Below are 23,238 nucleotides of genomic sequence, written 5' to 3'. Positions count from 1 at the left end.
TCTTTAAAATTGCGTTTTTAAAATTGCCTTTTTAAAATTGCATTTTTAAAATTGCATTTTTGAGATAGCGTCTTTAAAATTGCGTTTTTAAAATTGCCTTTTTAAAATTGCATTTTTAAAATTGCATTTTTGAGATAGCGTCTTTAAAATTGCGTTTTTAAAATTGCCTTTTTAAAATTGCATTTTTAAAATTGCATTTTTGAGATAGCGTCTTTAAAATTGCGTTTTTAAAATTGCCTTTTTAAAATTGCATTTTTAAAATTGCATTTTTGAGATAGCGTCTTTAAAATTGCGTTTTTAAAATTGCCTTTTTAAAATTGCATTTTTAAAATTGCATTTTTGAGATAGCGTCTTTAAAATTGCGTTTTTAAAATTGCCTTTTTAAAATTGCATTTTTAAAATTGCATTTTTGAGATAGCGTCTTTAAAATTGCGTTTTTAAAATTGCCTTTTTTAAGATCGCATTTTTTTGAGGTCACCTTTTTTTTAAGATATCTTTTTTTAAAATTTTATTTTGTACAGCTTTGCTTTGTACTTCATCTCTCCCTATGTAATGCAATACTCTATTTTTTCTATAGCCTGCCTTTTTTTAATACCCCATTTGTATACTGCGTCCCTTTTTTAGCGCGCCATTTTTTCGAGATATTATTCCATGTAGATTTTATTTTTTACGATCCTTTATATGAAATTTTTTTATTTTTTAACCATACAGATGTTTAGGCAAAGTTTTATTGTATAATTGCCACACCTTTTTTTTCTTTTTTAAATATTTGTTTTATCCCCACATATAATTAATATTGACCCACGTTGAGTGTATGTGTGTGGAGGTATACGAATGAGCGTGGGCATATGCACGTATTCGTTTACGTATGTACGTACATATATATGTATACATATATGTGCGTCTATGTGTACCACGAGCATACGACACGACAGCGTGATCATCCACACCCAGTGTAATTTTGCACCAGCGATCACACGGTACGTTATTTTTATACAGCTGTTTAGACAAGTACCTACCGGTGCAACGTTTACGCGCGAGCATATTGCGACCACGCCTATTCAGCCCCCATAGCACTGTGCGTATATGTACGTGTATATATATATGCCCACATTTATACACCCGAATGAATGAGCGTTTGTCGAGTCGTACCATAAGGCACACTGCGCATTGTCGTAACGTATACACGCGGACAGGGAGGCGCAGGTGCAGATTTATATGAACATGCACCCGCTCACTCATTTAGGCAACGAAATAAAAATGATAATGTATAGGCGCGAGAGAAAAATATAAAGGAACAAATTGGCGTGCCTTGCATTTATACACATATTATACCATTCGCGCATTGGTACACATATGTGAGCACCTATATTCGCATATATATATGTCAGTACTCGTGTGTATGTACAGTTCGAACGTGTAGAAGAACGAGTCTCCAAGTCTTACGCCATTTGTGTAATACGTACACAGTGCACCTTTTTTTTTTTTTTTCGAGCAATCCGAGATAAAAAAAAGGAGAGATAAAAAGATTGATAGAGAGAGAACAAAAAAACAAGCAAAAGAGAGACCATATTATTCCCCCCCCCTCCCCATTGTGTTTTATCCAATCTGCTTACCCTTTTTATGCCTTTGTTTAACGGCCTTACTGTAGAATATAGTATACAACACACGGTACATTTTTTTCCACCTGAAAAATTAGCATTGGGCAACTTGCCAAGCGCCCATTGGGTTAATGCTTATACGATTATACGTGTGCTAATAACCGTGCTATTTGCATCATTTTTATTACCGTACGAGGGGAGATATCTTTTTTTTTGACTTCGCGGTGCATTCGTTTCCCTGCCCGTAAGGTGTTAATTACTCTTGGCATTTCTTTACCATTTAATTGTGATTGTACAGTACTGAGCGCATACCCATAACTTCGCTGGCACACACGCGGAAAGAAGAAGAAACGCGTGCGAGAAGGCAGCAACATAGGAACAAAGAAGTGCACCCGTATGTATGTATATATATATATATACCTACCCACGTTTAGCAAAAAGACTACGGAAAATAACTCCACCCAGAAGGGAACTCAAAATAACTTCATCCGAATTTTCCAACCCCGCTATATCTACACAAAATGAATGGCAAGAAAAATTTTTCCAAGTTTATGGAAAGGAAAATGTTTCCGACGGCACCGAAGGAAAAGATGAATGACGATTTTAGAAACATGAGGAAGGAAGAAAATCTGAGCAATGTGGTAAACACCAGCGAGAGGAGGATCCTATTTTACAAGACGAAGATCTGTCCATGGTATATTAAGGGGAAATGCGAAAGGAGAAAGACCTGCTTGTATGCGCATGCACAGAATGAACTGAGAGAATTGCCCAATTTGTGCAAAACGAGCTTGTGCCCAAAATTGAAAATTAACGAATCATGCAATGATAAGAAATGCAAGTACGCACACACGAACATCGAATTGAGAGCCACAGAAAACTTGTACAAAACGGCCTTGTGCGAAAGCTTTATTAAGGGGAAATGTTTCTCAGGGCAATTCTGCAGATATGCTCATGGCCAGAATGAATTAAGGGAACATCCAATGGAAATAACAGACAAGAATATAATCATTGGAACGAGCAAAATGAAGAATGACAAATTGGATTATGAGAAAAAGAAGGGCGGAAACGGCATCAGCAACAATATGCACAACGGAGAAAACGGCAAGAGGAATGAAACGTATTGTGTTATGCCCAAGAAAAAGGAGACAACTCACCCGAACAAAGTTAGCGCGCTCACGGAAGATGATGGTGTTGGCGATGTTGCGGAAGCAGTGGACCCCCATGCACTGAACGACAGCACGACGGACAACTGCCACGACAGCAGCAAGAAGGGAGGTGTAGAAAACGCCATCAAGAGTGGAAGCACGAACGGAGGTGGAAATGGCATCCAGCAGGGCGGAAACCACGGCCGAAATCAGAGCTCGAACCACAGCGGAAACAAGATTGGAAGGAAGAACGATACGCACGACTACCACAAGAAGGGCCACAAGAATCACAAGTACAAGAATGCCGAAATTATGAACAACAGCAGCAGTAGTCGGTGTGACGGAAGGAACAGGAATGACATTCCATCGTCTGTAGGAAATTACCTAAAGCATGAGGATTGTACAAAGTTCAATGAGGAGCAATTTCTGAATGACAATTTGAACGTTTTGGGCTTCCTAGAAGAACACAACAGTGGCATAGAAAAATTTGGAAAAGGAAGCAACATTGGCAACTGTATGCTAAATGAAGTTGGAAACAATTCGTTGGGAAATTTCGCGAACAACAACATGATTGGAGGTAGCAACAGCAGCAACGGAGCCTTAATGAAATATGCCAGGAACAATAAAGGCATTGGAAACAACAACAATTCATCCTCCCTAATGAACTTTAACATAGCCTCACCGAATGCTGAAAATTTGGACATGAGTATGAATATGCACAATAACGGACCGGAAGATAATTATTACAATTTCGATGGAACCAACTTGGACAAGCTGAATTACGAGGACCTTTTTTTTAGTACCAACACCATAAACAACAGTGTCAACGCCATGAACACTTTAAATAGCATGGGAAGCATGGGAAGTATAAGCAGCTTGAACACCATGAACAGCTCCAATGGCATGGGTGGCGTCAACGGAATGAACATGAACATGAACATGAACAACGGGAACAGCGGGGGCAACATGAACTATATGAGCGACTTGAACGGCCTTGGTATGAACAGCATGAGTAACATGGACATGGACATAAGCGGTATAAGTGGCATGAACGACATGAACGGAATGGTTAACCTGAACAACATGCGCAATATGAACAACATGGGCAATGTGAACAACATGGGCAATATGAACAACATGGGCAACATGAACAATATGGGCAATTTGAACAACATGAGCAACATGAATGTGAACGGCTTGAACCACCTGCCACTCGACATGAACAGCCTAAACAACTTGCCCCTTGATATGGGGAACATCAGCGACTTGCCTCTCAACATGGGAAACATGAACGACATGAGTTTGAACATGGGCAGCAGGAACAACGAGGCCGAAATGAGCACTAGCGGCGTCCACATGACCAACGGCGCAGATTGTAATGGCAGGACGCAACGCATGCTATGCAAGTACCTGATGCTTGACAAAGAACAAAAGAGCGACGGAGCCGCAAGGCCTGATTTCTCAGGCAACAACAGGAACATAATGAGTGGCAATAACATGATGGACGTTGAAGTAGACTCTGAACAGCAAACTAACTTGTGCAGCAAAATAATGAAGGAAAAGGAAAACCCCGACAACCTAGTTAGCTGGGAAAATTTCTCTCTATTCGGAAAGGCCAAAAGTCTTGGTGCAGAGAAGGACTATTTCAAAATTTTCAATTATGGAATGTGCAACAATTATGACAAGAAGTTGTTTGAAAACTGCGACGTGCACATGAGCGAAATGGACAAAGTTGATAAATCTTTGTTTATTCTTTAACTGACACAATAATTTTTTTTCAAAAAAAGTATGGTCAAGTCTTTAAAAAAAAAAAAAAAATAGCGAAAAATAGCCAAAAAGCTGAAAGAAAGGATAAAGATTAAAATAGCTATCTGAGAAAAAGAAACAAACACATGTGTATATTTTAGAGTACACCATTATGTAGGAATTATCACCTCCACAAGTATCCCCCCTCACCCCATCCATATCCATGGAATGCAACAAAATTAAATATAATTAAAACTAATTAAATTTTTAAACAAATTAAAACCAGGAATTCAAATTGATATTTTACAGTATACGAGAGAATGCATTTATGCATGTACCCCCAATAGGCAAGGCGTTAGCAGAGGAGACCAGAGTGCTATACTTTATACTTCTCTACATTACTGTATACGTCTGTACATTACTGTATACTACCGTATACTACTGTATATTTTAATTTATACAGATATAAATATCTGTAGTGCGAGAAATGCAGTGCAGGAATTTGTACTTATAGGCCTATATACGCCCCCAGATGAATACGTATAGCTCTGACGCTTATCGCGCACATACGTATCGGCGTATTATGCACACTTATGTGTACACATGTGTAGTAGTATATTTCCGTATGGACAACGCGCGAGTGTATTGTTGCTTGCAAATGTGCAATTGGCATGCCCGCGCGCACCCTTTTATACACTGCTATACATCTGTATATGTACGTGCCGTAATATCCACGCATTTGTGTACGCGCATCAAGCGTGCCCGTGCCCTAGCGTGTGGTTTCCCTAGAATTGTACGATTCCCATTTTTGTATTTATTTTTTTTTAATATATATACATAAAAGTACCACGTACCGTGTGCGTCGTGTACTATGTAGCATATATATATACATGTGTCATGTACACCTATATATATACATACGCGCATAATGTATATCTTTTTTAAGTTTTTTTTTAATAATTAATATTTGTTTTTATATAATATAATACAATGTAGCATAATATAACAATTGATGCTTTTTTTTTTTAAAACAGAGAAAAAATAAGAGATCAAATTGTAATATTAATGTATAGTTATCTTTCTGAGGCTTTTCATTCCCAGATTGTTAATGTTTTTCAAACGTTTTTTTTAATTAACTTAAAATTGAAAAAAAATGTATACTTTCTGTATTATTAGAAATGAATTATTAAAATAAGAATAATAGAAAAAAGTAAAAAAGGGTCACCATAGGTGGCACATGGGAAGTTTTTTTTTTGCCACACGCGAGGACGCGAAGATGCGCAGTTGGACAGATAAAAAATTCGATAGAGAAAGCTCTGGTGCACGGCGAAGTTAGGGGCAGAGCTTCTTTTGACAAATTTGCAAAGGGGGAAGGAAAAGTTGAAGCACGCATCGGATGCATATAAATGGGCATACATGCACGACGAAGAATGTAAGCACACGCACAAGCGTAAGTGTCAGGACGTGCATATCTCCTGTGGTCTCGATTGGTAAATGAGACTTCAGATCCGGTGGATTGTGGATAATGGGTCATGGATATATATATATATGTAATAGGCCGAACAGCGCGCAGGGCCCCCTCTCCTTTTTTACGCTTTGGAAAGTGTGCGAGAGGGGCTGCTTCCAGGACATATTCCTTCACGCCCAGCGCACACGAGAAATATGCTATGAGCTATAAGCTATATAGACAAACATTGACATAGGTATTTATCTTGGCACAGGGCAGCTAGACGATGTCGTTGCCGAGAACCCTGGCAATAAGCTCCAGACAAAGCTTGCCCGTTTTTGTGGCATACTCCGAAATGGGCAAGAAATCGCTGTGAACCTTTTTATCATTTTCGTCGAGACATGGATTATATTCTACCAAATCCATTGAAACGACGCGCTTTGTGTCTGCCAGCACTTTCATTAATAAATTAATTTCTCTGTAATTTAGGCCCCCCTTGGCAATGGTTCCAGTTCCTGGAGCGAAAAAACTATCGACACTATCAATGTCGAAAGAAATGTGTATGGGGCAATTTTCATGGGGATCTAGCAGCTTAAGAGCTGTACAGATGGTATTGTATATGCCATTTTTTTCAATGTCAAAGATTGTATAATAATTAATGTTACATTTTTTTAAGATAATTTTTTCATATATATCGATGTCTCGTATTCCAATTATAGCTACATTTTCTGGTTTTAAATATGTGAGATTTTCACTCCACTCGAAGAATGGCACTTTGTTTTTAAAGAGTCCTATGGTGTGAGCTAATGCCATGCCATGATAATTTCCTGAGGGAGAGGTCTCCGGGATGTTAATGTCTCCATGGGCATCTATCCATATAACTCTTAAATCTTGGTAAAATTGCAAACAGCTCAGAATGCTGGGAAATGCAACGCTGTGGTCACCTCCAAGGTTTAATACAAAATTTTTCTTCCTTAATTCTTTACTCATTGTGAGAAATAATTTTTCACTAAATTTTCCAATAATTTCAACATTTTTTATATTATTATAATAGCCATTTTGTACGCACTTTCTGGTCATGCATCCTTTGCCCCCGTGATCATTAACGCTGCTATGATTTTCCCAATTGGTATTATCTTTCCCATTGCAGCAGTGGTTTAATTTTGTGTCTACGTTCATTTTTTCCATTCCGTGATGATACTCCTCTGTATGTGAGAAGCTTATGTTGTGGGTGCTTCTCATTCCCTTCATTTCAGCTTCTTCATCGGTTCCCTTCCCGGCGACATCTTTGTCTACAGTAGTTCCACCGCTGCCAATACTTCCTCCACTTCCGCCAGTAGTAACATTTCCAACGTCTTCGTAACTCCAACCCAAGGCCTCTATCACCTTGTGCAAACCGAGCATCCTTAAATTGTCACAAGCCAGGTGCACTCCTCCCAAAGGCTGTCCAGCCGACAGGGGGGACCCAATGATGGACAATTTTTTTTTCACAAACATGTTTTCCTTCTCCTTAAAATTTTTTATGTAATTCTCGATACATTCAATCATCTTGCTGGGAAATACTTATAGAATAAGGGGCACATGAAAGGTGCCAAGGGGGTGGAGAGGGGATCGCAGAAAGGCTTCTTAGTCGAGCCGCCGCGACGAAGTGCGGAGTAGAACCACCTGGCTTTTAAGCAACAAGTGTGATCTCTTTTTGCCAAGGGGAAAAGGGCGCTACGTTGGCAAATGGACGAATTGACAGATAATCTGGGGAATAATCAGAGAGCAAATGGGCACACAAATGGGAGAACAAAATAAAGAGACAAACAAATTGGCACTCAAAAAAAAGGGGACTTTCATGTATAAGGAAAAATTTCACAGGCACCAACCAGTTCGTTTGTGCTACTTCAAATTTTTAATTAGTTATTACAGCTAACTCCATAGCTAAGGGTTAATTTTTTTTTCTTTCTTCCTCTCTACCTCAACATATTTTGTACTTTTAAAAAAATGCTTTTAGGAAGGTAACGAAAGAGAACCACATTGTTTTATCTTCCGTTTGTTCAACAAAAAAAAAATGAAAAAAAAAAAGGAAGAAAAAAAAAAGAAAAAGAATTGTATGCGCCTTAATAACTATTTCATCGCAGCTGATTGTTATTGCAAAGAAATGTAAACTTTGTTGTGTTTTTTTTTTTTTGTAGAAGATTCTGCAGATAGATTCTTCTCTAAGTTAATTGTTCACTTCATTTTGCAGTTTTCTTGTCATATGATTTGTGACATATTTTTATGCCTGCCGCGTTCTATTTTATTTCCCGTTTTGGTTGCAAAGTGTTTGCACTTAAGATAGATAAATATAAATGGTAAAAATGCAAGCGCCTTTTAAGGCATTTCAAGTTAACATTTCCCCTTTTAGTGATTATCGGTTCGGCTGCACCATCAGTTGGATGATCACATAGCTAGTGCCGTAAAAGGTGACAACGAAATGGGGCAAAGCGAGAAAAAAAAAAGAAAATGTAAGAACAATGGGCAAACTTAACCAAGCTGAAGCCATATAAACATTTGCAAAATAAAATTAAAAAATAAAACTTCAAAATGAACAGCATCGCAGTTGCAGTATGGGAAAAAAAAAAAAAATACAAGACCGAAAGATACGCGGTAAAGCAGGTCAAATTACAGAGTGATAAATTGTGTAGTGCCACATAGCCCGGATAATTTTTTTTAAAGAAAGAGAAAACTGTTGCACAAAAAATGCAGGAGAGATGAGGAGGACCTTTTAATGCAAAATGGTGGAAAATATGTTGCATAGACGCATGAGTCACTGTTATTATTCCATTGCTCCTTTAAAGATATGCCCCCCGAAAATCGAATAAATATCGCAAGTTTTTATTTTCCGGTGGCCATTTTTGGCGACTGAAATGATGATCTATATTCCCTTACGTTTCTGACGAAGCTATCACCCTTGTTGACGCAACGCAGAAACGTATGAACACTTTTCTGTAACAATTTTGTGTGTGAACAAATGGAGCTAGGAGAAACATGTTCGGATATGCATATCATGGCACAATGATAAATAAAAAGAAGGGGTTGACGCCTTACTGACTGCCCACATGGTGAACACATCTCCAAGTAAACAGTGCGTACTTATATTCAGGGTTTATATGTACGTGTTATGTACCTATGCGGAAATTTAGCGCCAAAACGGCGTGCACGTGACGGCCTGGAACAATGCAAAATGTGGTTAACCCTCCGTTTTGTTCTGCTAATGTTAAGAATGTTCACAAATTGAAAGAGAGAAACTGTGGGAGTCATTTCCAAATTAGTAAATCTGCAATTGTGCTATCGGCAAAAAAATATACTTCCAAGTCTATGCCCTTGGAGCAGTAATGTTATTAGAATAGTTACGTTTTTGGCGTTTTTTTTTTCTTTTCTTTTCTGTCTTTAAGTTTGTACGGGTAGAGAAAATATTCACAAAAGGGGCACGACTTTGGTGCCCCAGTGGAAAATGTAATTTATTGGCGAAGTGGAATTTATTTTTACAGCTGGTTCCGTGTGAGTGTCTTCCACGCATATGGGCGCAGCGGTTATTATAAGGTGATGATTTGGGGTGAATTCTGTAATGAGTCGGGCGCGTTAGTGCTCTTGTGGTTGTAGTTATGGATGTGTTTACCGTTTTCGCAACGTATCTCTCATCTTTCAATGTGGGAAGTTTCCCCCTTATGTTCATTCGGAGTATATATATATATGTATCTATGTGTGCATTCTTTTTTTTTTCCTGACCCCCTCAAAACAACGCTAAGACATTTGTTACGAAATGAGAACGTGAAGCTATATCATGGAGGAGCACGGACGAGCTGTCGCTACTTAAGGTTTTTAAAGTTGAAAAGAGGAATATGTATCTTCTATGTCGCTAAACGGTTCCTATCTCAACGAAGGAGTCATTCCTCAACGCTTAACGTTTTTCCTCCCCTCATACGATCCTCTTAATCATGGTGCATGGTTTAACCTGACCTCTTAACAATTTTTTTTTAACACATAAGAGCCAAAATTGAAAAATATAAAAACAAAATAGAGGATGGGACAGATCTATAAAAGCATAGAATTGATCTTTTGACTTTCTTCCCTTTTTTATCCCACATATTGAACGGTTAACATCAGAGTGTGTAGCGCAAATTGCATGTTTTTTCTTTTTTTTACGTCTTAAGGGTGCCAATTTGTCTATTCGTTAAAAAAATAATGGAGTGATAACTTAGCAATAGCCTGAATAACTTTGACCGATTGACAAAGCTTGTTGATGCGGAAATGCGTATGGAAAGCTGATCTTCACAAATGTATTTTTACGTGCGTAAGTATGGTTCAGGGAGTTACTATAATTTCTGCGTTAAACACAGTGACTTAGATCTGTGACACATGGAAAGTAACAATCTTGAAGCAAATGCGCATGCACATTCTTTCTATATCTCGTAACCTCGGGCTTTTTTTTTTTTTTTTTTTTTTTTTCTTGCCACACCAAAGGGAACATTCGTGTGTAGCTTTACTGACAGCACAATTTTTGCAAACATGTATGGTTATCCCGTTTTGTACTCTATTTCGTTTTTTCGGGTCAATTTTTAAAGTCTTAAGTGGTCTGCTTGGAAGGGGAACTTCAGGCATATTTTGATTTGATGCCCCCCTCTGTTGAGCGCAAAAACGGGTGTTAAAAAAAAAAAAAAACCACATACAAGTGTGCATAAGTATGCGCGTGCACCATCACGCAAATAGGCCAACACGAAAATACACTAACGACTTATCAACGTAGCAACGTTCATGCCTACTTTCCCACGCAGGAGCATCCAACTGGCGTCTTTTCACTCATTCACAATTCTTTCTTTTTTTTTTGTACCGTGTTGTAGGAACTCGCTGACGCTTAAGCTGGCGTTAATCAGACGGCAAGTGACAAAGATTTTGCTCCGCAAATGTGAACTTGCTTTCTATAATAAGTACAGGATTATGTGCACATACAAATGGGGACATGTATGAGTACACACTTGTATACCACGCTTTGATTTATTAAATTTTTTTTTTGTTAATTAGAGCACGTGCGTGACTGTTAGGTTGTCCGTCCGCCTTTTGCATGCCATCGCATTAGGATAGGTTGTTCGGGGGGACACATTTCGTTTTTCCCATTTTGATTCATCGTGAGGGGCAGGTTCGGCCTCGTCGCTTCGTCTTAGGCAGTCGTTCCACAACACACCTACGTACATATATACATATGCCTGCGTACATGTGTGGAGATATGCCCTGCGCACATGGGTAGAGATATGCCCTACGCATCGTTGTAATTAAGAGCCTCCCATCCCTGCCCCCAAGAAAAATTCAATTTAAAGACAATCAGGATGAACCGCGAAAATAAGAACTCTTCTAACACATCAATGAGCATTTTGAAAAAAAGCAACACAGCTAAGGCGGGGGGACTAAAGGCCAACGCGAAATTTAGGGACACTTATAAGGAGAAATGGAGTGCAAAGAGCGCAAAGGACAATGGCATCACCTCCAGAAAGAGCAGGGTTAATCTTATGAAGGTTGCAGCAAGTGGGAAAGTGAATGAAGAAGAAAGTGGAGTGGTATTAAAGAAGAAAATGGACGATGACAAGAAAAAAATGGAAAAAAATGGTGTCAATGGGAAGTATAACCCAGGGAAGGAAAAAAGCTACAGGAAGGTATATGATGAGAAGAAAAATGTTGAGGATGAGCAAGGGGCAGGCAGTAGTGAACTTAGTGGAGAGGAGGAAAAGAGTAAAGCGGCAAATAACGACGGAGAACAAAAAGACACTCGGGAAATTAGCGTGACAAGGCGCTTATCGAAATTTAGCCAAGCTGCGCGAAATGAGGGAGTATCCCCAGAAATGGGTAACATGGCAGTTGGAAAGAAACAAGCTGGGAAGGAAGCGTTCGAAGGTGAGGATGAAGCTGCAGCGGAAAATGAAGACGCAGACGAAAATGAGGATGAAAGTGCAGCAAAAAATGAAGACGCAGACGAAAATGAGGATGAAAGTGCACCAAAAAATGAAGACGCAGACGAAAATGAGGATGAAAGTGCACCAAAAAATGAAGACGCAGACGAAAATGAGGATGAAAGTGCACCAAAAAATGAAGACGCAGACGAAAATGAGGATGAAAGTGCACCAAAAAATGAAGACGCAGACGAAGGTCCGTGTCCGTTGAGCCATAAATTTTCGGAGCAACTGACAGAGGGATATCAACAGAATGGCAACAGGGGAGTGGACGAGGATGCACTTAATAATGGGGAAACAGACGAAAGTGGCAGCGAAAACTCCAATTTGGAAATCTCATACGATGCCGATGCGGCTTCTGCCGTTTCTGTGGTTGCTTCGGTTGATTCGGTAGATGCTGTAGAGGAGAGCCAGGCGGACAAAGGGGAGCACAAAGACGAGGATGTGGGGCAGGAGAAAAAAAGCATATACCAAAATATCCTAAAAAAATTAAACATGCAGGAAAACGAAGAGCTAGAGAGTAGCCATATCATAATCCTCGGCAATAAGGACGTGGGGAAGTCCTCCTTAGTGAAATCGCTACAAGAAATTTCACTGCAAGGAGATAAAAACGATGGAGAAGTGTTATACCAAAATGGGGGTGGAGTTCTTCCACTAGATTATGCATGTTTAAGTGTAAAAAATTTAGAAGAAAATAAAAAATCAAATGAAGTGAAAGGGAGTAGCCACGTGTGGATCCTGCAGCACTCTTCATATGTGAGTTCATTAATTAAAAATTTAAAAAAATTTAGCGATATCAAGAAGGTAGTTATTCTCATATGCACAGATTTGTACAAGCCTTACAACATCATGTCTGACATAAATCAATGGATCGATATGTTGTATGTGATCTTTGAACACCTGCATTCTGACTACAATATTGAGGTGCTCCGTGAGCTGAAGGAGAGCTTGCAGAGTTATGTGTATAACTATAAAAGAGACGCATTTGAGAAGAAAAAGCAGGGGAGAAAATGCCAAGTTGGAGTAAACCCACGAAATGGCACCATTGTCGGGGAGTCACAACCCCTTATGGAAGACTTAACCGCTGAGGGCCAAGTGCAACTACGCACAAGCAGTGCCAACAGTGAGGGAAACAAATTCAACGTAGAACGAGACGGACTGATAAAAATCAACATGTCATTCCCAATACTCTTTGTCATCTGCAAATCGGACGGGTACGAAATTTTAAACAATCGAACATACCAAGGGTATATCGATGTCATCATTGCCTACCTGAGAAACCTAGCGGTGAATTACCAAGCAGCTATTATTTTCTGCAACACAGCCAATAACAAGGAAGCCAAAAATGTGAAGCTCCTGTACAGGTATATAATGCATCGTATTTATAACTTCCCCTTTAGTGACAACGCCATTTTGGACGACTACGAAAGGGTGTTTGTGCCATCAGGCTATGATGACGAGGGGTTGATAAACCAGTCCATACAGAATACCTTCGTGCAAAATTTTAATAAGCCCTATGACTCCATTATCGTGAAGCCCATAACAAATAAAAGCATAGTGGAGCATAGCCATAATATTGTGTCTGATAGTTATTTCAACGATTTTTTGGCGAGCCTAGCCCCGCAGGTGGAGTCGAACGGGGCCAGCGGGGCCGATAAGGATGGCGATGATAATAATGGCGACGGTGGCGAGAACATTTGTCATGGTACTCGTGATGGCGCTCGTGATGACATTCGCCATGGTGCTCGAGATAACAACGTTAATTGCACTGACGCTGGGGTGGACAAAATAAAAATCGATGTCACCCTGAACGAAGCGACCGCCCCTATAAACAACGGAAGCAACAACCAGAATAGCGCAAATAAGGAACAAAATGATAAATCTTTGCACAGCTTTTTTCAAAGCCTTTTAGCAAAGGGTAGATCCAAGTCGCCCAGCGCGCCCAGCATAACACCGCATGCGTTGGACAAGAAGAAAAACGTGAATCTGCAGTGAGGGATGCGCGCTGTGGGGGACACTACAAAAGGGGGTGGAGGATCTTGCCTGGGTGAAGTTTTTTACCGACCCAGGGAAGTCCAATCGGTAGAGAGGCGTGCCACTTAAACAGGGCGCGCGCATCTACCGCACTGCGTTTTTTCACGTTTTACGCTTTTGTTATTTGCCTTTTTCGTTCATTTTGGTAGTCTCTGCTTTTGCATCGCAAGTCCCATAATTGGGGCACTCTTCCCATTAGCCATTTTTTTTTTCCTTCTTTTTTTGTTACTCCTTGGTTTGTCAGGACACAACATTGGACAAAATGGAATACACGCATAGACGTGGTGATCGTAAATTTATGCGGTGGAAAATTAGACGGGCAGATAAGGGAGGGAAAAGAAAGGTGAAGGAAGGGGACCTTCTTCTGGTTCGTCTGCCGCTCCATTTGCTGGTTGGTCTGCTGTTCCATCTCCTGTTCCATCTGCTTATACCACACCTATGTGACCAAAATTAGGAGATGCAAAATGGCACAACACAATACTCACCGTGGGAAAAAATTCCATTTCGAACGGTGGAAAAAAGATGAAGCAGGACAAAAGGATGGAAAAATAAACAACGACGAATTTGCGGAGAGCAATACATAGTGCACATATTTCACAGAAAGTTGACAAGGTGGAAGAGAAGATTTAGTGACAAACCGAAGATGCTGTCAATATTTCCTTTGATAACTTTTATATACTTCTGCATGTGAATGTTTTCAATTTTCAATGCCCCTGCGCAGAAGTATATAGAAGAATCATCAAGGATTTTCTTCACGACTGAATCGTCCATGTCGTATATGTTAACAATAGATTCATCAATACCGGTGATAATTTTTTCGGTTTCTAATTCGATTAGCGTGATGCTACTGTAACTATAACATTTGTTGTTGTTGTAGGATTTGAGGAAGTCAGAAGCTTCCTTTTCATTTTTTGGTTTCTCGTAGATTTTGTTGTTGCAGTATATGACTTCATCTCCGACCAAGAGGACAACTTTTTTCCCTTTACTCAGATCGGCAATTTTTTTGTGTAGTGCACTGTCTGTCTTAATCATATTTAGTAGCTTCAATCCCTTTCCCACTGCTATGTTGGACGTTAGGGTTAGCGGATCGTGGCTTTTCCTGCATCCTATTTTTTTCTCATCGATGTGTATGCGCACTGAGAGGAAGTCCAGGCTGCTCTGCTTCAGTATGTATTTCCTCGAGTTGGAAGTCGACCCCAGAACGAAGAAGTACTCGCTTAGTGCGTTCGGGACGGTAGTCCCGTTGGTCGCGGTAGAGCCGTTCATCGCGACAGGCTTGTTCATCGCGACAGTCCCGTTCATCGCGGCAATCTCGCTGATCGCCGCAACCCCGTTGGCGGCGTCTCCCCCCCGCAGGTGAGCGCAACTGGACGGATGCATATTGGACATGTAATTTCTCCTGTATCTATCGCACACATCGCACTCTTCGCTCTTTTCATCATAGCATAGGAAGAGTACGTTGTTCTGGTCATCCCGGATGTTGTATACAATTGTGTTTTCACCTAGCAAGTTTATCATTTTTATTCTGTCAAAATCGGTGCGCCCATCCGCAAGGTGTTGTTCCAAAGGGGGGCGATCCGAATTCAGCTGTCCTTTCCCCTTACCTTTACTTTTCTCTTTGCTCTTCCCTTGCCCCTCCTTGTTAAGCTCATACGTGGGTATCTGTTCATATGAGATGCCCCTCCTTTCGGGATTATCGTGCGAAAGGCTGTTGCTGGAAGATTCTTCATCTCCATTTTGACAAACCGCACAACCATTACGTAAATTTAACTGTGCTTTCTCCACACTTTCGTGGGTGTCACTCTCATCGTTGGATTCACTTACCTCGGACGTTGGACTATTCGCGATATAGTCATGCATCTGGTCATCTATCAAATTGTTGATCTTTAGTATTTTATGTGTAACATTTTTGTTGCATATGCGAGAAGACAAGTGAGTGATAATGTCATCGTCAATTTCGAGTTCGAAGTCATTGAATGATTGTTTCCTTCTGCTTGCATCTTTCTCCTTCGCTGAGCATGTGCCATTGCTTAGGTCTTTCTTTTTGCTGGGGTATCTTTGCATCAGTTTGCATTCCTCGCCGTTCGCCGTGCTCATTTTGTTTGGGCGTCCTCTGTTGACTGCGGTGTGTGAGAGAGGTGTGCTTGATCGCTCTGCCTGAGCGGTGTGTCTATTCAATAGTTTTACGCCACTCCCCCCGTCAGGTTAATAGTCGTGCGATTTTCGCCGATCACTACAGCACAAACGTATTGGAGTCTTCCAAACGGACTTATGTCATCGTCACGCTAATTCAGGAGGGACACCTTCATGGCCTTGTTGGATAAATTGTTCATCCACGATTTTAATAGCTTTTCTTGAGTATACAAAACTGTGAGTTCCGCTTTATTTTTATTTTATTTTTATTCTATTTTATTTTATTTTTTTTTTTTGGAAATTAAATTGGAAGAAATAGGCCTCCTTCACGTGTGCAGGGGAACGCATACTTGGGAGCGATTATTTATGCTGGCCATATGAGCTAGCGTCAAAGGTGGATGATTCAGTGAGTCATTTAAACACCTTCCATGTTGAGGAAGTGGAAGAGGATGTCCCCCTTTTTTGTAAACTTTGGGTGACAGTCTAAAGTCACGTGAATAGGGAAATATACAAAAAAGATGCTGACAATGCAGACATGAGGTGTAAGCTGTGATTTTTCTACATTTTTGATGAACCTTAAGGAGATGAACATAGATACCTGCGTTGTGACAAAAAGTAGCTAATTATCCCTACGTGTAGATAATGGACCTTCAAAATGGAATCTCACTCACTTTAACGATTCATCGGAACGCTTTCAAAGAAGAGTATGAGCGGTATAACTGGTTTTGCGAGGATGGCAATGTGATGCAAAACTTCATATTGGCGAAAGTTTCCAGTTCTGCTTTAAGAAGCATCATCATGGTGATATTGTACAATTGCATGGCAAAGTTTGCCAGCAAAAAAGAATAAAAAGAAAATTATACCTTAAAGGTTTTTAGCGTGATTGTTTATACTTGTACGATGCGGAAAACATTTTTATATTCCCTTCAGCCACTTAAATGGGGCTCGGGCAAAAAGGGAAGAGTGGGACGTACAAGCCTTTTAGGATGCTTTAATTTCAGAATATGGGAAACAATCCAGGGGCAGGGAAAATGGAACAGTAATTGGAAACGATTTTTTTTTCTTTACTCTCATAAGACGCAGTTGTGAGGGTGCTAATCAGTTTGACCTTTTTTGGTAGGTGAAGGAACGGGAAATCTCCAAGTGTGAATGTGCTTGCCATAAAATGAGAGAAGAATGACTTAGGTTGGGCGCGCCGCTTTTGTTTAAATGTACATATGCGAGTCTATGTATATAATATAACGTATAACACGTCTTCCAAACATATGACTAACATGTTTGTGATTAGGGAACATCTTCTCCGATGCTTTGCAAGTGAAGCATTTTTACACGTTCATTGCCTCGTGGGGGAATACCACCCCAATAAACCCGGCCCCTGTTGCTTTCACACAGAAGAGGGAACAAAACAGATCGCTCTTAAAATGCTTCAGACGTTACACTCGTTGCGAAAGTTCCACAGGGTGAAGTGCTAGTCCGAGAACAACACCACGCGGGGGTATAAACGTGCCGTCGCTGCAGGGAATTCCTCTCAAACATGATTCGTACGCCAGCACCCCCATGGCGACATGGCTGCGTTCATGTTTTGCATGTATTTTAAGAGCAACCATCGAAGCGGTCTCAATTTGATGATCCATTTTGCAAATTGGCGCTGCGTTATTGTATCCTGATTGATACTCACGCGTAGTTTTTTTCTTTTTTTTTTTTTTTTTTTCCTTTTTTTGTTTACTCTCCCTTTGTTTCCTCCACTCCAGAACCGCTGCGACCCACTTGCGCACTCTTACAATTATGAATTTGAAAATTCTCCCCTTGCTTATATTCCCATTTCTTCCACGAGATGAGGCAAAAAGGACAGAAAATGAGAAGTTCTTTTTGAGTAAGAAGCAGGGCTTGTTATTTCCCCCCCAGAGTCTGTACAGCTTAGCGAAAAGGGGAAAAAACGGACGCTACCTCTTTATAGGGAAAAATAAAAAGGAGAGTAGTGGCCCCCAAAATGTGAAAAAAAATGCACCCACAAATATTTGCACGTTACAAAATGATGGTTCTTACATGAAGGAACAATTAGGCGGTCTAAAAAACCGGATAATGAATTTTTTCAGAAGAGAAAAAACCATGATCGATAAGATAAAAGATTTAAATGAGGAGGAGAGTCTCTGGTTTGTTACTGGGTATGCTAAAAATCTGTTCACTGGATATTCGTATTATCACATTATCGGTTTCGAGCACATAAAAGAGGTGGACTTGAAGAAAATGGCTCGTTTGAATAGGATTCCCCCTTTGGACAATTTGCTGCCCGGGGATGGCGTGCAGAGGGGCAACTATTTGGTGGTCGCCGCCTACAGAGTGGACAAGCGCGTTGTGTTTTACAAGAATGGCCAGTCTGCGCCGATGGGAGGGATGGGGAACGTAACGGCTTCGCCCAGTGCTCCGCCTACCTCCATTTCGAGAAGCACTTCTGGAAGCTCCGGAAGAATTCCAGCCTCAAGACCCACCGCAGGATCCACCGCGGAGCCCTTCATGAACCAGAACTACATCCTCTGCTCCTACGCGTATTTCATATTCTACGTGTACGATAAGGAAGAGAAGAAATTTTACATATGCACAAGGGACATGAACGATGAATGCTCCCTTTACCAAATGGACGAACTTGAAAAAGAAGACCTGCACCATTTTCTGTACAATTACGCGTCAAGCAAAAAGGACTTAAAAAATGTGACTGTCGTCTCTTTGATTATGAAGAACAGAGCGGCTAAACGCGCGACAGAAGACATATCCACTGAGGAACTTTTAAATGTACACAATTACACAAATAAGTTTAATTCGTATTTGAAAAGGCTATTCAACGTGTGCCACAACTCAGACATGCTGTTGGAAAATAGAATGAACAGAAAATGTCAACAGACAAACATTACCTTCATTTTTGGAAACAATAATTTTTTATTGAAAAATAAAACCTACTTGGAATGTTTAAAAAATTTTTTTCTTAAAAATGATCAACAGAGAAATCTGCTCGAACTTATTTTTAAGGATAACAAAGGGTACAAGTTTTACGTCCAGAATGACGTCACGGATAAATCATCCTACGTGCTCAGGTGCACCAAAATTAGCAAAAAAAAATTCGACATGGTTTGCAAAAAATTGCGCACAATTTATGAAAATAACAGTTGTAATGCAAAGGGGAAGGAAGGGGAAGAAGGGGAGGAACCTTTTTTTGTCTATGCGAAAATTTTATTTGATAGTTATGCGAAGGATTTGGCTAGTAATGAAAAAAAGAAAAATTTACGTGGAGAGGAAAATTACGCCCACAGGAGTCTTTACATAAACATCGGCTCGAACGATTATTTTGTAGGCGGAGAAGACATCTCATTTAGCACCGCTGACGAAGGTCTGTTATTCACCTTGACAAAGAATTTTCTGGACAGCTTAGTTTCCTGCACACATGTGTGATGTGTTGTTTTGTAGGTAGGGCGAGCGTAGGAATGCGCCTGGTTGGTCCTGTTTCGCACGCTTGACGTAATCTTGGCTGGACTTTTAACATCCACCTAGCCTTAATCATATCGTTAACCTTATCAATCATAACGTTAATCCCAATTTGTGCTTTCCCTTTCCCTTTTTTTTCCATTTTTGGAAAAATATTTCCTGTTATATTTCCCCGAGTTTCTCCAGCACTGTATTATAGTACACTGTATTGTCATAAATTATGTTTTATTTTTTCCCTGTTTTTTTTTTGTAATTTCCCCGGTTTTATGCTTTTTTCTTTTTTTTTTGTGTACAATATGAATTGAGAATTCGAAATATGTGTTTATGATTTACCCCCTTTTGAGGTGAAAACAAAATGTCATCTTCGAAAGTGTGTGAGTTTTTTTTTTTTTCCTCCTTTCACTACCCAGAAAAAAATGGCTGTACAGTTCTTTCCGCAGGGGTGCCCCCTTTTACGTATGACTAAAACCAAATTGTGGAGAAAAAAGAACGGCTAAAATGTTAAGAGCCCTATGGTGGGTATATAAATTTCTATGTGCTTTTTACACTAAACCAAATGTTGTCGAATGGAGGATTTACTTGGAAACATGAGGTGTGAGCAACTGCGTCCACATGTACCTATGTATTTTCGTGGGTACTCTTTTCCCTTTCGCGGAACAAAAACAAATATGGGAGAGGATCAGGGGGTTTTGGGTCTTTTAAATATTCTTAAAAAATAAAAATTATACTAAGAGGCGCAGTGACACATGCAAATATAAATACATATACATCCGTATGTTTTCACAGATGTGTTCATGTCAACGCGGAGGGGGAGGGGGGCCCGTTGGAAATGACCAAAATGAACCTCCATTATAATTTTTCTCATTTCTTTTTTCCTTTTTGTCATTTTAAGTTTTTTATCCGTTCGCTCATGTTAGAAATTTCCTCCAAATGCTACAAAAAAAAAAAAAAAAAGGGGGGGTTGGAATTTAACATCATTTTTTGCATACCAAACAATGATCACATATAAGCACTGGATTAATTAGGGATGCACAACGCATGGCACCATTTTATGCCAAAAATTTTTTTCAGAGAACTTTCTACATCTTCACATATGTGTACATAACGCTGTACAGTTCTGTGTGTGTGTGCCCATCATGCATTGCGTTGTGCCTATTATGTCCCTCTTGCTTTTCCTTTTACAAAGGATAAAAAATTTTGTTTTACCTTATTAATCGAATTTACGGGGCCCAGCTGTCCATCCAGCTTTATGGCATGCTCATCTGCTATTTTGGAAATCAATTCGTCAACCTGTGTGCACAAACGGGGGAAAGAAGAAGAAAAAAAAAAATGTTTAACATAACCAACCAGTGAAATGATCTGCTTTCCTTCCCATATTTGAAACGTCCTTTTTTACCTCCTCCGTGGGGGCGCTGATCGCAGAGGACGTTTGAACAGTGTCGTTTATGAGATCCGAGCTGATGCTCTGCGGGGGGGAAGAAACAGTGAGAGTTTATATATCTATATATATTATATATATATATAAATATACACGTGCGTTTTGGGAGAACGCCCACGGAGCTACGCGCGTGTGGACATATGAACCCACTGAGGGGTTACGTGACTCGCTTTTCCTAATCCTGCAAAACGTACAATTTCGTCAAAGATGTTTTCCAGCTTCATGACGTCATTCCCAATTTTGACGGCGTTGGTCTCGGTGTTTATCTTCTGTATCAGCGGGATCATCATGCTTACGTCTTTAACTAGCTGCAAAGGGTGGATTCGGGCGAGGCGCGTGCGCACACGGGCATGCATATATATGTTCACATCTATGTTCATGTTGAGATGCCTATATGTGTCATTATGACGGATTATCCGTCTCTTCCCATGTTCGGACGGAAGGCATAAATTCCGCGTGGGCTGCCTTCTTTTCGCCCGCTTCCTAACATTAACTGCAAACTAACCGACGCGCATCTGTGGGCCCCCTCGAGCCTGGACACAAGGACATCCAATTTGTTACTCAAATTGAGGTAGTTAATTTTTTCGTTTTTCTTTCTTATGCATTTTTCTGCGTATAGCCTGTCGAGACGGGGGGAAGTGGCGACACGGTGGATTACAACACAGTAGGATACAATGGGAAGGCACCTCACAAAAAAAAAGTGCTTAAAACAAAAAAGACACAATAGAAAGGGTGCCATACTGCCATCAGAATTAGTGATTTTCCCATTTGGTGTAATTAAAAGGTATATGCGTTTATCACAACGTGTGCAAATGCATGCGGCACACATTTCATAATCTGACCGACCTTGCTATGTCGATCTTCCCTGCCTGTATGGCCTTTTTGACATCGGTTATGAGCTTTTTCTCTTCTAATTCTGACCTGTTTGATAATTTTTCCTAAAAGCGTTGGCATTTGGGGGGGAAAGCAGTGGTGGTGATGACACAGTGGGAAAAAAAAGCGCGGTGTAGGAAAACCAACTGTGTCCCTTCTCCCAGGGGACATATCATACACCTAAATGTACGCAAGGATGCGTATGTATGTATGTTTTCTCTGTTTACTAGTTCCTTTGTTTTTAATTTTAATCGAAAGATGTGATCCTCCGTGGAAATCTTGTTACCCATCGTTTACTTTTAAAAGGTACGGATAGCTGTGTGGGCTGTGCACTTGCGGGTACCCCAATTTCAGGAATACATAAAAAAAACGGCAGCACGGTGGACGATAAAAAAAAAAAAAAAAAAGAAAAATGAAAAGAAAAAAAGAGAAGCCACTGAAAGTTTGCCTAGTAGAGGGGGAGGGGGAAAAATACAAGTGTGACAAAACAAACATGTAAAATCTATCACCCAGGGAATTTTTTCTTTCTTTCTTTTTACATGCAATCGTCTGTGCTAAGAAGAAGATTATGTCAACATTTGACACGCCAATTATGTGCATTTCCTTTGTTTATTGACAAAAATGCACAACGCTCGCTTAACTTGGGAGGATCACCATATGTGCCTTTATGCATGCAACACATGGGCAGAAAAAAAAAAAAAAAAAGAACATCCCAAAATGTACACTTGTATTTTTATGCGAGTTGACTGCATTGCGGAGATTGTGTTCAAATCACCCTCGTACAAGAGGAAGAATTTTCACAAACTAATGCATAAAGCGTTGTACTATGTTGTGGAAGGGGAGAGGACAAAGGAACTCACCAATATCATGCATATATTGCCAAAAGAAAAAAAAAAAGAAACGGGTAGCCCTAGGAGGATAGCCAAACAAACAAAAAATAAACCATTTTTAAAAGTCCTCAAAAAGTGATGTTTTCTGGAAAATGGCACAAGAAAAGGAATAAGCAACATTTTAATGAAGGAACAACAGAAGTGCCTTTTCTATTTCCCTGCCGTTTTCACTTTTTCTTGTTTAGTTTTTCCCAGGCGTGGTTCCTTTTATGTGCATTTGTAAGCACTGCGCCGCGGGAGTAGTGGAATTGTAAAGGGAGTATTATTAAAACGCGCCTTTTCACCACGACGAGAAGGGAACAGTTTGACAAGTTTGGGGAGATTACTCTGGGTTGTACCGTTGCCGTTTTGAAAGGAATCCTCGCGCGTTTACCAAGTGAAATTGTGCGCCTCCCACTGTGGACTCCAGCGGCAAGATCCCCGAAGAAGGCAACAACTCGACCCAACACCCCGTGTGCTTCTACATGTATCTACATGCCAAACAA

The 23,238-nt window shown here is 40.1% G+C and overlaps 6 protein-coding genes across 6 annotated transcripts; 3 read left to right on the top strand and 3 right to left on the bottom strand.

Moving 5' to 3' along the window:
• Window positions 1-2,122: 2,122 nt before the first annotated feature.
• On the top strand, window positions 2,123-4,504 carry C922_01502 (hypothetical protein; the record flags this gene model as incomplete). The annotated part of the gene is made up of 1 exon (XM_008817105.1): window positions 2,123-4,504. The coding sequence occupies one exon, from the start codon at window positions 2,123-2,125 to the stop codon at window positions 4,502-4,504; it is 2,382 nt and encodes a 793-aa protein (XP_008815327.1).
• A 1,714-nt stretch (window positions 4,505-6,218) lies between these two features.
• On the bottom strand, window positions 6,219-7,487 carry C922_01501 (arginase; the record flags this gene model as incomplete). Its single annotated transcript, XM_008817104.1, has 1 exon — window positions 6,219-7,487. One exon carries the CDS (start codon window positions 7,485-7,487, stop codon window positions 6,219-6,221), a length of 1,269 nt encoding a protein of 422 aa, XP_008815326.1.
• Window positions 7,488-11,290: 3,803 nt separating this feature from the next.
• Window positions 11,291-13,903, top strand: C922_01500 (hypothetical protein; the record flags this gene model as incomplete). The annotated part of the gene is made up of 1 exon (XM_008817103.1): window positions 11,291-13,903. The coding sequence occupies one exon, from the start codon at window positions 11,291-11,293 to the stop codon at window positions 13,901-13,903; it is 2,613 nt and encodes an 870-aa protein (XP_008815325.1).
• Window positions 13,904-14,536: 633 nt separating this feature from the next.
• Window positions 14,537-16,039, bottom strand: C922_01499 (hypothetical protein; the record flags this gene model as incomplete). Its single annotated transcript, XM_008817102.1, has 1 exon — window positions 14,537-16,039. The coding sequence occupies one exon, from the start codon at window positions 16,037-16,039 to the stop codon at window positions 14,537-14,539; it is 1,503 nt and encodes a 500-aa protein (XP_008815324.1).
• Window positions 16,040-17,860: 1,821 nt separating this feature from the next.
• On the top strand, window positions 17,861-19,519 carry C922_01498 (hypothetical protein; the record flags this gene model as incomplete). Its single annotated transcript, XM_008817101.1, has 1 exon — window positions 17,861-19,519. The coding sequence occupies one exon, from the start codon at window positions 17,861-17,863 to the stop codon at window positions 19,517-19,519; it is 1,659 nt and encodes a 552-aa protein (XP_008815323.1).
• Window positions 19,520-20,707: 1,188 nt separating this feature from the next.
• C922_01497 (hypothetical protein) lies at window positions 20,708-22,153 on the bottom strand (the record flags this gene model as incomplete). The annotated part of the gene is made up of 6 exons (XM_008817100.1): window positions 20,708-20,842; window positions 20,949-21,017; window positions 21,185-21,298; window positions 21,496-21,610; window positions 21,837-21,928; window positions 22,091-22,153. 6 exons carry the CDS (start codon window positions 22,151-22,153, stop codon window positions 20,708-20,710), a joined length of 588 nt encoding a protein of 195 aa, XP_008815322.1.
• Between the last annotated feature and the right edge of the window lie 1,085 nt (window positions 22,154-23,238).

The sequence above is a fragment of the Plasmodium inui genome (assembly GCF_000524495.1).
Source record: "Plasmodium inui San Antonio 1 unplaced genomic scaffold supercont1.5, whole genome shotgun sequence".
In the NCBI taxonomy this organism is placed as follows: domain Eukaryota; phylum Apicomplexa; class Aconoidasida; order Haemosporida; family Plasmodiidae; genus Plasmodium; species Plasmodium inui.
This window is presented reverse-complemented; position numbering and strand designations above follow the sequence as displayed.